The sequence below is a fragment of the Haliotis cracherodii genome, unplaced genomic scaffold (genome assembly GCF_022045235.1).
Source record: "Haliotis cracherodii isolate W230 unplaced genomic scaffold, xgHalCrac1.p SCAF_24, whole genome shotgun sequence".
Lineage (NCBI taxonomy): Eukaryota > Metazoa > Mollusca > Gastropoda > Lepetellida > Haliotidae > Haliotis > Haliotis cracherodii.
The window spans coordinates 4,871,954-4,885,921 of record NW_027266280.1 but is presented as its reverse complement, the minus strand read 5'-3'; the positions used below and the strand labels follow the sequence as shown (position 1 = coordinate 4,885,921).

At 39.0% G+C, this 13,968-nt stretch overlaps 1 protein-coding gene across 1 annotated transcript in view; it reads left to right on the top strand.

The window, feature by feature from the left end:
* The window catches only part of LOC139472180 (uncharacterized), a 71,969-nt gene that overhangs the window by 44,726 nt on the left and 13,275 nt on the right, over window positions 1-13,968 (top strand). The window contains exons 11-12 of the mRNA XM_071254556.1: window positions 283-474; window positions 12,168-12,370. Coding sequence (XP_071110657.1) covers window positions 283-474; window positions 12,168-12,370 — 395 coding nt within the window. The remainder of the gene's footprint in view (window positions 1-282; window positions 475-12,167; window positions 12,371-13,968) is intronic.

Genomic DNA, 13,968 nt, shown 5'->3' with positions numbered 1-13,968 from the left:
TATTTCTGTTCAAATTATTTAAAGTTTAGTTTGTATTTCTTGTCCTCAGTATATTTCGTATATATGATGAAAATATGCGAAGATCATTGCTGGCAATATTTCCTAAGTGGCAGTCTTTGTTTGCATTTTAAACTGTTGACTCCATGTTCTAGTGAGCTACAGTTCCGATGCACTATGTTTTACAAATGTTATTTCAAACAGATGGCTAATGATATTTACCCTAGCTATAAGTATAGTATTGTCTATTTGCCTTCAACAATCAATGAGTGTTTTTCATTCCAGGTGCAAGTTGACATACGAATGTGTACAACATTTACCAGTCAAACATGTACATGTGGACTTGCAGTACGTGTTGGTAAAACCGTCTTTGTGGTATCCAAATGTGTCTCTAAAGTATGGACAAGAGAATTCACACAGTGTGATACAAATGGTGAAGTGATGGAAGTCAGAAGAAGAGAAGGCAACCAGTATGACGTAAGTAGTAACCACATACAAAGGAATAGAATATAGTTACTGCGAAACACGAGGGCGAAAGATGATATTTAGACATATTCTGTATTGATTCTGTTAATCCCTGTATTGTCCTGTAATTAAACTTTAAATATTATTAGAAATGGGTTCCGTCCGTGTGCGTGCGTCCGTCCGTCCGTCCCGAAATCATTTCCGGAGCATAACTCAGAAACCGTTAAATATTTCTCTACGAAACTTTGCATGTCTATCAGACTCATGCTGAACTAGTGCCTTTTGCTATTTAGGAATTTTATAAATTTTTATTTTTACGTTTCCATGGCAACAAGTTGGACTTAGGTTCTATAGGGTAGAGTTTGTTTCCGGAGCATAACTCAGAACCCATTCAATACTTTCCAACAAAAACGTTGCATGTCTGTCAGATTCATGCTGAACTGGTGCCTTTTGCTATTTAGGAATTTTATAAATTTTTATTTTTTACGTTTCCATGGCAACAAGTTGGACTTAGGTTCTATAAGGGTGCTGTTCATTTCCGGAGCGTAACTCAAAAACCGTTAAATAATTTCTTACAAAACTTTGCATGTTTACCAGACACATACTGAACTGGTGCCTTTTGATATATAGCACTTTTAGAAATTTTTATTGTTTATGTTTCCATGACAACAAGTTGGATTTAAGTTTTAATATAGGATTGGTTTACTTAAGTAGTATAACAAATAAACTGTTAAATATTTCCTTGCCAAACACTGCATGTCTATATATACTACTCAAAATTTGATAAGGATTGTAGATATTTTTCTTAATAAAAAAACAAAATAACTGCATAACTGGCAATATTGTGTTCAAGTGAAATCAAAAACGTCTCCAACACACGTGCACGTGCATTTCATGCCATGGGAAATGCGTTTCACATCACAGTTCATGCTTTTGCTACCATTGCACGATTTCCAATCAGGCAACGGTGTCTGATGCATTCTGAAACTGTAAACTCAATTGAGTGTTTACACTACGTTTATCTACGCAATGCCCCCTCAACGTGTAAGGCATCGCCTGACGACAGAACAACTGGGCAGATGTATTGGAATGCTTGATGCTGGCTATTCACAACGTGACGTTGCCAATGCACTAAACGTCAGCCAGAGCGTTGTTAGCAGGGCCTGGTCCCGACAGCAAAATTTTGGTACAGCAGCACACCGACATGGGGGTGGTCGTCAGAGGTCGACAACCCAACGCCAAGATCATTTTGTGGCTCTTCAGGCACGACTTCATCCCTTCTGGACAGCAACCAGCCTACGTAACGACCTCCTGAACGCCTCAGGGGTGAATGTGTCCACTCAGACGATACGGAATCGTCTTCACAATGCAGGTCTCTACTTGAGAAGGGCATGTGTCCGAATCCCCCTGACTGTTCGACACCGGCGGGAGCGATTGGAATGGGCTGAAGATCATGTCACTTGGACAAGGAACGATTGGGTTCCAGTTCTGTTCACCGATGAGTCCAGGTATTGTTTGGACTTTACAGACAGGAGGCAGCGGGTGTGGCGACGACAACGTGAACATTTCCATGATGCCAACATCAGTGAACATGACCGTTATGGTGGTGGTTCCATCATGGTCTGGGGTGGAATCAACAGAGATGGAAGGACAGATCTTCATGTCCTGGAGAGAGGAACAATGACGGGGGTGAGGTACCGGGATGAGATCCTCGATGTGTACGTCAGACCCTACGCTGGTGCTGTTGGATGATAACGCCCGTCCTCATCGCGCCAGGGTGGTTGAGCAGTACCTTGAGCAGGAGACAATTGTCCGCATGGATTGGCCAGCGCGCTCGCCGGACTTGAACCCAATTGAGCATGTCTGGAACATGCTGCATGCTTTCACGCCGTAGAGCACAACCCACGACTTTGGCAGAGCTCGGACATGCCCTCGTGGAAGAGTGGAACAACCTTCCCATTGGGAACATCCGGGTGCTTATTGACAGCATATCTCGACGTTGTCAGGCCGTCATTGATGCAAGGGGAGGTCATACTCGATATTGACACTTCATCGACTAAGTGTAATGATGGACTATCCCTCATAACTGTGTAATTCTTTCTCTTGTTTGCTGTTAACATTTTTTAATGAAATGCCTTTTGGTGTTTGCAGATTTCAAACATTCCATATTGATACAAGTTCATGCCGTTCATGAATTTTCATTCATAACATGATTAAACACGTTTCTGAGTCAGAGTCATGTCTTTTGTTATGTTTGTGGTAACTTACACACATATCACCTAGTGATCCTTATCAAATTTTGAGTAGTATATAAAGCGCATACTGAAGTAGTGCCATTTGATATTAAGGAGTTTTAGAAATGTTTATTGTAGAATTTCCATTGCAGCTATTTTGACATGGGCTAAGAGAAATGTTGGGTCAGTTACCTGGTTTGGGACCATAACGTGTTAAAATCGGCGGGGGATATAGATGACTTTGTCAACTATACGCTTGTTAATATTACATATCCACAATCAGAGCCATGTGGTTAGTTGATTGAACTTGTAGAATCATGGTTGATTGAACCGTGTAGAGGTTTATTAACTGTCGGCTGTATCTGTTTTGGTTTCAAATGAGATGCATGTTGAATAGGGTGGTCGGGTAGCCTCGTGGTTAAAGCATTCGCACGTCGCGCAGAAGACCCGGGTTCAATTCCCAACATGGGTACAAATGTGTTAAGCTCATTTCTGGTTTCCCCCGCCATGATATTGCTGGAATATTGCTAAAAGCGGCGTTAAACCATACTCACTCACTGCATGTAAAATAAAAATCATATTCAATACATCCCTCAATGAAGGATTTGTTAAATGTATTTTTGACACAAACATTAAAAAACAGAATACACCCCGACATGCAAAACATTTAGGTGGTAATGTTTGTCCCTGCATGACCTTGACCTTGATATTGGATTTTAGAAGCACTGTCGCAGTCACCGGGAGATTTATGCTCTCTCACTACTGATTGAAGGAATTCCCAAAAGTGTGGCATAATGTAGCACATGTAGACCCTGGAAGCAAGCAGATCATCTCGAATTGTTTCTGCCTTGAAACCAAACTGCAATTAGGGATACACAGTATCAGCAAGTTTCTGTAGTCTGTTCAGGACCACACAAGCGAATATCACTCAGCACCGAGATCCTGCGATAGTTGTGACAACAGCTCATATCACCCATGTTCTTATACAAGGTGACTTTGCTGCCGTCTCTCATGTTCTGGGTCACCACCACCTCTTCCCAGCACTGACACAGAAGTTCATGCAGGTGGCCTAGCAGGATCATTTCCACTCTTGACTGCTTCTGAAGGGGTCCCATCCATTCCAGGCGCTTTCCTGCAAGACAGCCTTTCGATTTCCTTGCCGAGGGTTTCTCATCAAGCTCCCAATCACCGGCAGGCATTCAATGGCTTACAGCCCAGAGTCAGAGATTCTTTTTTTTCCAGGAGTAGAGCTCAGATTTCACAGATGGTCCCTTCTTGGCTTCACATCTCCCTGTAGAGATTCTAACAGGAGCATCGTCCAGGTCACCAGTAAGGAGTCTACACTCTGTGGGTGGGGTCTTTCTGACACCGATTCGAGTCTTTCCTGCTAGCTTAGCATGGTGCATACACTTTGGCTGGAATCTGATCCTGCTGCAGACCAAGGAATGACTCTGTTGTACGAATGTGTGATCAGCATGTTCCTGTGGTGGCCCTGTCTTGTGATGATGATGATCAAGGACACCATGTGCTGAGGCTTGGTCTGGAAGAAGGACTTGGTGATGCACAGGTCGTGGTGTGTGCACCGCTTGAGAAGCCGTTTCCGTCCAGTTCGTTCATTTTGCCAAATTGACCTTTCCATCGGAAATTGTTTAAGGCCCATCTCATTAAATTCATATCTCAGTTCTCACTCCTGCTGAACAAAGGACTGAGGACATCTCTTTGCAGGTGACATAAGAACGAAGCATCACTTACCTGGACAGTTGGAATCTTGCAGCCTCAAAAAGCTGAACAGCAATATTACGGCGGGGGACACCAGAAATGGGCTTCACACATTGTACCCATGTCGGGAATAGAACCCGGGTTTTCGGCGTGACGAGTAAACGCTTTAACCACTAGGCTACCCGACCGCCCCATTTTTTAAAGCATCTGGAATGAAACTCGCCAGTTTGAAACGCCAGCTTGAGAAAGCTGCTTTCTGATTTTCTAATGTCGACTTCTTGTTAGTCATTTCAATGGTCAGTCAAAGCTCCTGAAAGGTCATTCTGAAGTGACCTGAATGGGATGAATTATATCTTTGACAATAAATAAATCAAAAGACAATAAATGATTTTTTTAGAACGTTTCAATGTCTCATTCTTAAAAATCAAGAGGTTCAGGGAGATGGAACAATTTGTCGGAAAGTATATACCTTGTTCACTGTATCTTGAACACCACTCAAACAAGCACACCCCATCATCTCCTGAAGCAGACATCAAGTGATCTTACAACTTATAAACTTAGCCAGAAACTTTACATGAACATGATGAAAGGTTAAACAATTTACACATTAATATGTAGTTACATCGTTCACAAACTATTTTAGTTTAGAAACATATTTACTATTTACCTAAGAATGTACAATTACATATTTACCAAAAACTGCAATATTGTTTGATGAAACTCTATCATAATTAGCAGCCTCTTCCACTTTATGCTTCCATATATTTAACAATCACTGCTGCCATAAAAAAAATTAACAGTTATGGCACATGCAAGAGACTTCATTCCAGAAACACCTACACACACCTGATGAACTTTTTGGACATATGATCGGAAGATATTATGGTCAGGAAACAAGGAACGTTTGAGGTGACTTGATCAATAATGGGTCATGCCCCCACAATTGGTCAAACATTCGTGGTGATGGTCCGAATCAATCTTCCATTGACAATTTGAGGGAGACTTGTCCACTCCTATTGTAACGACAGTCCCAGTTCGGCTGGCGAAGTAGGTAGGCCATTGAATCCTGGTGACGTTTGCTCTTGGAGGAGCAAAGTTATTATAGATGTACATTGGGCACGAGCGTTATTATCTTAAAAGACAAATGTACACCAGCATGTCGCGTAAATTATTGGCTCCAGTATGTTGTCTCGGTAGTACTATCCCATGGCCCTTCTTGCAGTAAACCTGTGAAGATCCGGGGTAGAATAGGTCTTCAGCGACCCATGCGTGCTGTAAAAGGCAACTATGCTTGTCCTAAGAGGCAACTAACGGGATCGGGTGGTCAAGGCTTGCTGACTTGGTTGATGCATGTCATCGTATCTCAATTGCGTAGATCGATGCTCATGATATCAATCATGGGATTGTCTGCTCCAGACTTGATTATTTTCAGACCGCCGTCATATAGCTGGAATATTACTGAGTGCGGCATTAAATATTAAACCAACAAACCTTCTGGCAGTCATGGTGATTCTACCCAAAATCATTGTGCAGGCCCACCCCCAAATCTCACATGTTTCCGTATGTTTACGTTGGCATGACGTGTGTGAGGATGCCTCCCGAGTGAATGTGGACTCATCTGAAAACATTATACGTGATCATGAGCAATTGAACCAGTTTCTATGCTGAAAACACTGTTTGCATCCATTTGTTAATGGTAGTACAACATGTCACCGAACATGAAGATTACCTGCATGCAGGCGGTTTCTAGTCATCAGTTCTCCGGGGACATGGGGTAGAATGTGTCCCCACATCCAATTACTGGTCGTAAGAGGCGACCAAATTGGGCAACCTATTTGCCATTGGTTGCGTCCCTGTGTCGGTGGAAGAAGGGATTCTCGTGGTTGAGGGCACTGGAGACAGGAACAGTGTCCCTTTGCCCAACACACCACTTTCACCCTAACTTAACCTAGGCCGGTGGTAGAATGGGCCCAGTTCTATCAATCGGCTGGTCACGTGACTTGAGCATGGTCAACTTCTTGTATATGTAGTTTTTTAATAAATGTTTATCTAACATTTTAATTTATTGCAACTTTGCCTAGTCCTATGCCAGAAGGCGGTTGGTTGGTCATGGGCAGGGTTCTGTTTGTTATCAGGTAACTGTCTAGGGTGGAACCAGCCTGATTTTTAACCTTGTTTGACAATTTTAGCTACTGGTGTCTTTTTGCTGGAGTATAGCACCCCTGTAGCCCTGGTGTTAGCAGTCGGCTCCCACTTAATCTTCCTCTCTGTTAACTCCTTGGCAGGCGGGGAGCAGGGGTGTTGAATTTCATTTCTTTGATTTTGGCTACCCCACAATTCACTGGTTCTAGATAAACATACTAAACGAAGGCATGGTGACACAAATACTGCCATCTTCCAATGAATCTATCAATCCACAATATTGATTCTTGGTCGATTTCTGGTTGTCAAAGGAGTTGATATAGAGCCCTTAAATATCAAACCCTTTGTTGTTTCAAAATCAATTGAAGGTACATGTGGAAAATTAAAAATGTTACCTGTCTACGGTCCAGTTCACTGCTTGTGGAATGTGCCAAGATACAACAATCTCTAAATCTTCTCAAAGCACATCGGGGGCACGGGTGGCCCATTTGTCTAAGGCGCAGCGATTCGCTGTGCAGAGTTGCGTCCCTTGGGCACGCCAGAAACCTATGATTGTGGGTTCGAATCCTGGTTCGCCCTGATTATGTTTCTAGGTTTGTCAGCACCATACCCGTGCTCGTGGGTTTCACCGAAGTGGTAAACGTCTGAGACCTGCATCACTTCGGGCTTTCCTACCACATTAAGCTGACACGCCGCGATATAACTGGAATATTGTTAAAAGCGGCGTAAAACCCAACTCACTCACTAACACTCAAAGCACATCATTTTGCAAATACTGTTGTCTCAGTGCTTGGTCTTTTGAAAACTCTATCCTGGACTTGTGTTGTTGACCTGGGGCGCCCTGTCCAGTAATGAACATTTTGAAGTGTTCCAAATGCAACAAATCACAGACTAAGACACATTGAACATTTGCCACTCTCACTGAGTTCTGAAGCATGAAGCCTGCTAATTTTGTTCATCACGCTATAGATGACACATTCCCCACCTCATGACAAATACTGCATTAATGCAGCAGAGAGTAGAGTGATTATGTGTTACTGTGAATAAGGAAAATCAACAATACTAAGCAGTTTGAAAACATTTCACTGAAGTATCAAAATAAAGACTGACCAAATTCCAACGAGCACAGAGGAATTGCATGGTTCATGTGTAATGTGTTGGTTGTGTTCGGGCAAAAGGTTTTGGTTCTGAATCTGTTCAATCTCTGGCAGTCATGTTTCAAGGCTGATCATTCATAGTTCTTACAAATACAATATCAATTGTCAAAGCAAGAGAATTATTGGTCTAGATTTTCTGCCGAAACAGATACAAACCTCTTTTACATCACTGCCAGGAATTCGTTAATTAGGCTGTCATCACACTATAAAGATCTATAGAATTTTCACTAGAAGTCATATTCACTGTCAACTATCCATGAGTAGTTAATACAGCATTGGTTTATTCCTTCCCAAACGTCTTGCTCATGTGTAAGGCTTAAAAACCTCACTTCTTTTCAACATCATCAAACTAGATGCACATTACTTGGGAGGTGGATAGGATTACTCCTGATGTAATCCTCTTTGAAGTATGAACAATGATAACTATAACTTGATCGTAGAAAAGGATTTCTCTCGCTGGTGAGCTTGGAACTGAACAACCAATCAAAATGACTCTTCTTTATGACAAGTTATTCACAGATCTAAGTTAAAAATGTACCACCTTCGAGCGAGGCCTTGATACATTTTAAAGAAAGGATTTAGCTATGAGTGAGTTGGGTTTAACGTTGCTTTTAACAGTATTCCAGTTATATTTTTTTATTTTTTACGTTTCCATGGCAACAAGTTGGACAGGGTTCTATAAGGGTGGTGTTAGTTTCAGGAGCGTAACTCAAAAACTGTTAAATACTTTCTTACAAAACTTTGCATGTCTACCAGGCACATACTGAACTGGTGCCTTTTGCTATTTAGGAATTTTATGATTTTTTGTTTTTTACGTTTCCATGGCAACAAGCTAGATTTCAGTTTTAATATAGGGTGGGTTCACTTATGGAGTATAACAAATAAACTGTTAAACATTGCATGTCTATATATAAAGCCCATACTGAACTGGTGCCATGTTATATTCAGGAGTTTTAGAAATGTTTGTTTTAGAATTTCCATTGCAGCTATTTCGACATGGGCTTTGAGAAATATTAGGTCAGTTACCTGGTTTGGGACCATAACGTGTTAAAATGGGCAGGGGATCCCGGATATAGATGACTTTGTTGACTATACGTTTGTTTACGTTATTGTTTCTTGTAATTTGTCATTTGTTTGCATAAAAAAATACACAGAAACACACTTGTTTTACTTTCCATTTCATGTGGATCTTTTGTGGGTAAACAATGTATGCTTCTTCAAGAACATTCAACTCTTGACTCATTACATACAGAATTGCACATTTACTTGTGGTTACTTTACAGACAGCTGCTGGGGGGATATGTCATCTTTCTGATGACTCTTGTTTAATTTGTATAAAGTAATATATCTTTTGCCTTCTGATAATAATATAGGCCTTGTTGATGTCTATATACAGATTTATTTCTTAATCAGATTGTTTAGTTTTTGCCTATAGGAGACACAATATTGTTTTAAATTGCACTAAATAGGGTTAATGGGCGATCTTTTTCAATTTATCTTCCCTTCACTAACCCGCTAGGTGCGCTGACCCGGACGGTCCAACCTTAATCTGACGGCGCATGTACGAGCACTACATGTTATAGACAGTTAACTAGTATAACCTTCACCTCGTCATGCTTGTGTGTGGACAGCATATCTTTTCGCCTAAACAATGATTTATCTATCGTCATGCCCAGAAATAAATGTCCCTTGATTTAATGATACATCAGGGATGACCACGACTGATTATATTGTATAGTTAACCACTAGATATTCATTCGAAGCGAGGCAGTGAGATCAGCTGATCGTACATTGCAGGTTGCTTTGTTTACGTTTTGCAATCGGTACTGAAAGTGTTGCCCTTGATGTATGAATATCACACTTTTAAAAATTAAGGAGATTTTGTATACATTTCTATATCTACGTTGTAGTATTGCCGAGCAGGCTACATCATATGCATGCATTTCAGTTTGTACAGCGGTATGCGAAATGTGAAGGTCTTATGCAACATAAAGTTGCCCGTAGCCCCAATGTTGTGAATATTGACAGCAACGCATGTAAGTATTTGTCAGATACATAACTGAGAGCAATGAGAAATGTTCTCAAGAAATTGTAAGAGAAACAGGCACTGTAAAATTATGTCATCAACTAGATATCATGATACAATGTTCAAAATAAAATAAATGGAAATCACTGAAATCTGTTTTGATATTTAAGGGTTAATTGGTGCATGTGGTATAAAAGGATTTTATGTATATGAATGGTGGCTGTTTGTTGCCAAATACTACCATGATTATATTTCAATATGATTAATGAAAGATATATATTATTTTGGCCTTTTTTGAATTTTACAAAGTAGAAAAACAAACAATTCAGACACAGAGGACGCTATATATAAGTTAAAATACACATTCAAGAATATTTGTACTAACTACAATTTTTATAAAATAAAACAATATATTCATACTTATTGTCAATCTCTATAATGTTGATTGTATTAACAATGCAGTGTCCACATTCAGTTTGCATTGACAATAATCATATGATTGTGACACAGATAAAGCTGATTCTTAACTTCATTAGGCCTTGCTTTTTATGTTTCCTTGTTCTAAACTGATGTTTCAAATTCCAAAGATATCTGCATTGCACAATGACTCTTATTATTTTATTTAATATCTTGGCACACTTGTGCATGTGTATTAGTATTTGATTACACATGCATGACTTTTTAGCAGTCATCTGTTTCTGAACTGAAGATTATGCTAATAAAGATAAGTAACATAAAAAGGGACTCTGGTATTCTTTCAGGTTTAGAGAATCAATCAATTCATTGTGAACACATTTTTAATTTCTTACTTAAGTTACTTCGATCTTGATAAGATCAAAATAGATCCAAATTAAATTGAGGAGATTAAATTATGCAGTCTAATTCATTTCAGCCAGTCTGTCTAACATCCGGCCCTATTTTTAAGGCAATGCTAAATGAATGAAAATTTAAGAAAAAATATACCTTGCCTGAGTGAAATTTTCAGTCAAAATACATATTGGGCCTGATTATAGACACTGACTGTAACATATGTAAGTATAATCTGTAACATGCAAAAGCAAATAACATAAATAAATCCATTTATCTAAATGGAATGACTGTGGGGTTCAATTTGCATTTATTTAACCATCAGAAGATTTGATGATGAACTTTCTAAATTCATATTTGCTAGATGATAATAATATCTACAAAATATACTTAATACTGCAGGTGTCTTGAAGTACTGTTGAATGAAAATCAGGATACTTAGATACAGCAGGATAGTGTGTGGGTTTGTGTTGGAAATAATTTGTCAACATTAAAATAAATATAATTTTACTAAAACAAGAAGATAAAACTATCATTTAGATCTATTTATGCATCATACACATTTTGTGGGGTAGTCAGTATGAGATGTTGTTTGTTGGGACAAATCACTGTAATTTACTACCATTTTAAGAGCATGAGTATCAGAATTATGTAAGAAATGATTTATGAGATCAATGAATTAACACCTGTGATGACTCAGAGCACTTAATGGTGGGACACATCACGGACTTGTACAAGGTTATATAGGTCCGTGGACACATGTTATAAGGGGCAGAATAATATGGGTAAATCTCTTATTTCAAGTATGATGACTGGTATGTATATTGCAACTCCGTAACTGAGTGCTTAATAGATGCATGGTAGATGTTCATTTGGCCTATTTCTAAAAAAATAATATATATTTAAATATTCAGATGCAACTTTAATTTTGATATAAAAAGTAACATTTAAAATCAGTTGTTTTATTATTTTGAACGTTATTTCTTCTGAAAATATTTGTAAAGGCACGGATGTATACTTACTATATAGATCATTGGTAAAGGCCTGTCAAAGATGCCTGTGTGCTGCAAATGTTGGCGTATCACTAATTTTATTAAATTGAAGTCCATGGTAGTATTTGTTGTGATTTGAATGCTTGAATTGTTGTGGGAAATAACACAAAGACTGATAAATAAAATGAGTTTGCATTATTTCATCGTTGCAATATGTTAGCCCAGACTGACTAATGCCTCACTGTTTTCAGACGTAGAAAATACCGTGGCAATATACCATTTTTCATGAGTTTTTCCCGCTATATTCCATAGTGACAATTCGTCTTGTAGTTGAAGACTCAACAAATGTTGATATTATAAACTAATAATCACTACAAAATATGTGCTAGTTAAAAGTATTCAGTTGTAAATGACCGTTTTTGAACGAAGGTGCAACAGGATAACTCTTTAGCTTGGCTCCGTTGCTACATGTCAGTAGTTGTCGCAGCGTGCATTGATCCGGGAACTAGACCGGAAGCGACAGTTTGGACCGTCGCTAATATCATTTCAAAAGGAGAGTTATTGCCCTTTGGAACAAAAAGATCGCTCATTGTATACGGCAGAATGTAATAAGTTGATTTGTTTTCAGATTCACCTACCAACTGGGGCACGTTTGGAACTGACCCTCGACACATCGAATAAACTTCTCAATGTGAAAATATATCCCTCTGTACGGGATGTAGACAAAACTCTTGGAATGTGTGGAAGATTGTCATCATCCACAAATAATGTCATGATCAAGAAAGGTGGAGAAACAACTACATCAGTTGATGAACTTGTTGAATCTTGGAGGTATGTGTATGCTTGATCTTTAACTAACATGTCAGCTAATGGCTGTTTAAATGACACATTCAATAATGAAACTGTTCACAGTGTGAAGGATCATTTTATAATTATACACACCTGGAAAAGGTAGGGCTACCCCAGACATATTTCAATGACTTATGAAACAAGTACTGGAATCACAGTACTGACAAAATGAGCTCGGAGAAACAAATGTGATCTTTGACAATCCTCTGACAATAAGTAACCACTCTCATTGTCAGCTAGGGGACACAGTTGGCCCAGTCATCTAGGTGTTGCATTCCTTGGGCACGTCAGAAACCTATGATTATTGGTTCGAATTCCAGTTTGTCTCGATTATGTTTCTAGGTTTGTCAGCACCATACCCGTGCTCGTGGGTTTCACCGAAGTAGTACCTGTTGACAGAGGTTGTCGTTTTAGGTCGGGATTCATTGTACACAGGGAATGGTAAAACATTGCAAGACAGCGGATTTAAATGACCAAATCTGATGCCTGAACATTCTGCTTTTTGAAGTATGTATGAGAGGAATGTTGCACGTGCATGCAGTCTGTGAGTTGAACGGTCATATCTTTACAATGGAACACTATTCTTGTCACAATGATCATTTAAATTACAGTTGAAATAAATGGTAATTCATTATCTCGGGATGGATAACCCTTTTCCAGGTATATACTTATTCCAGCCGCACTGGTATCAGATTGAGCAAAATGAATTGTTGTCGAGTATAAAATATAGACATTTGTAGTTGAAGTTTTATTAGAACACGTAAATGTCACTTAATGCCATCTACAAAATAGGACTTCTGAAATGGCAGAGAAAATCACAAATGATGATGTCTCTTAATGCATTTACGCATTTCTCTTTGTCTTCTGTAATATAACTTCCTAATTAAACTTTTCAGAGATTAATATATATCCGTCTAATCAAATCGGATCTTTCAGTATAATTTATGAAACCTATCTCTGTCAATTTGAGGTACGGCATGTGAACTTTCAACTCGACCAATCAGCCTGGATGCTTTTAAGTTCTTGATGAGGTCAAACAAAGCATTAGGAGCAGTACATTTAATTTCTGTGTCTAGATTATTATCCCCCACCCAACAAAGTTGGCATTGCAACAAGATGGACGTAGGTTCTGTGAGGGTAGGGTTCGTTTCTGGAGCATAACTCATAAACCGTTCAAAATTTGATCATGAAACTTTGCAGGTTTGTCAGGTACATGCTGAACTGGTGCCTTTTGCTATTTAGAAATCTTAGAAATGTATATTTTTTACGTTTCCATGGCAACAAGATGGACTTAGGTTCTGTGACTGTAGGGTTTGTTTTTGGAGCATTACTCATAAACCGTTCAATGGTTTGTTCATGAAACTTTGCAGGTCTGTCAGGTACATGCTCAACTGGTGCCTTTTGCTATTTAAAACTTTTGGAATTTTTTTTTTTCCATGGCAACAAGTTTAACTTTTAGAAATTTATGAATTCTTCTTTTAAATGCCAAAGTATAGGATTGTTATCTCTGGGGATTTCAATATGGACCAGTCTGTCCGTGACAACAATGCACTATCCAACCTCATGGAGTAGTTTACATT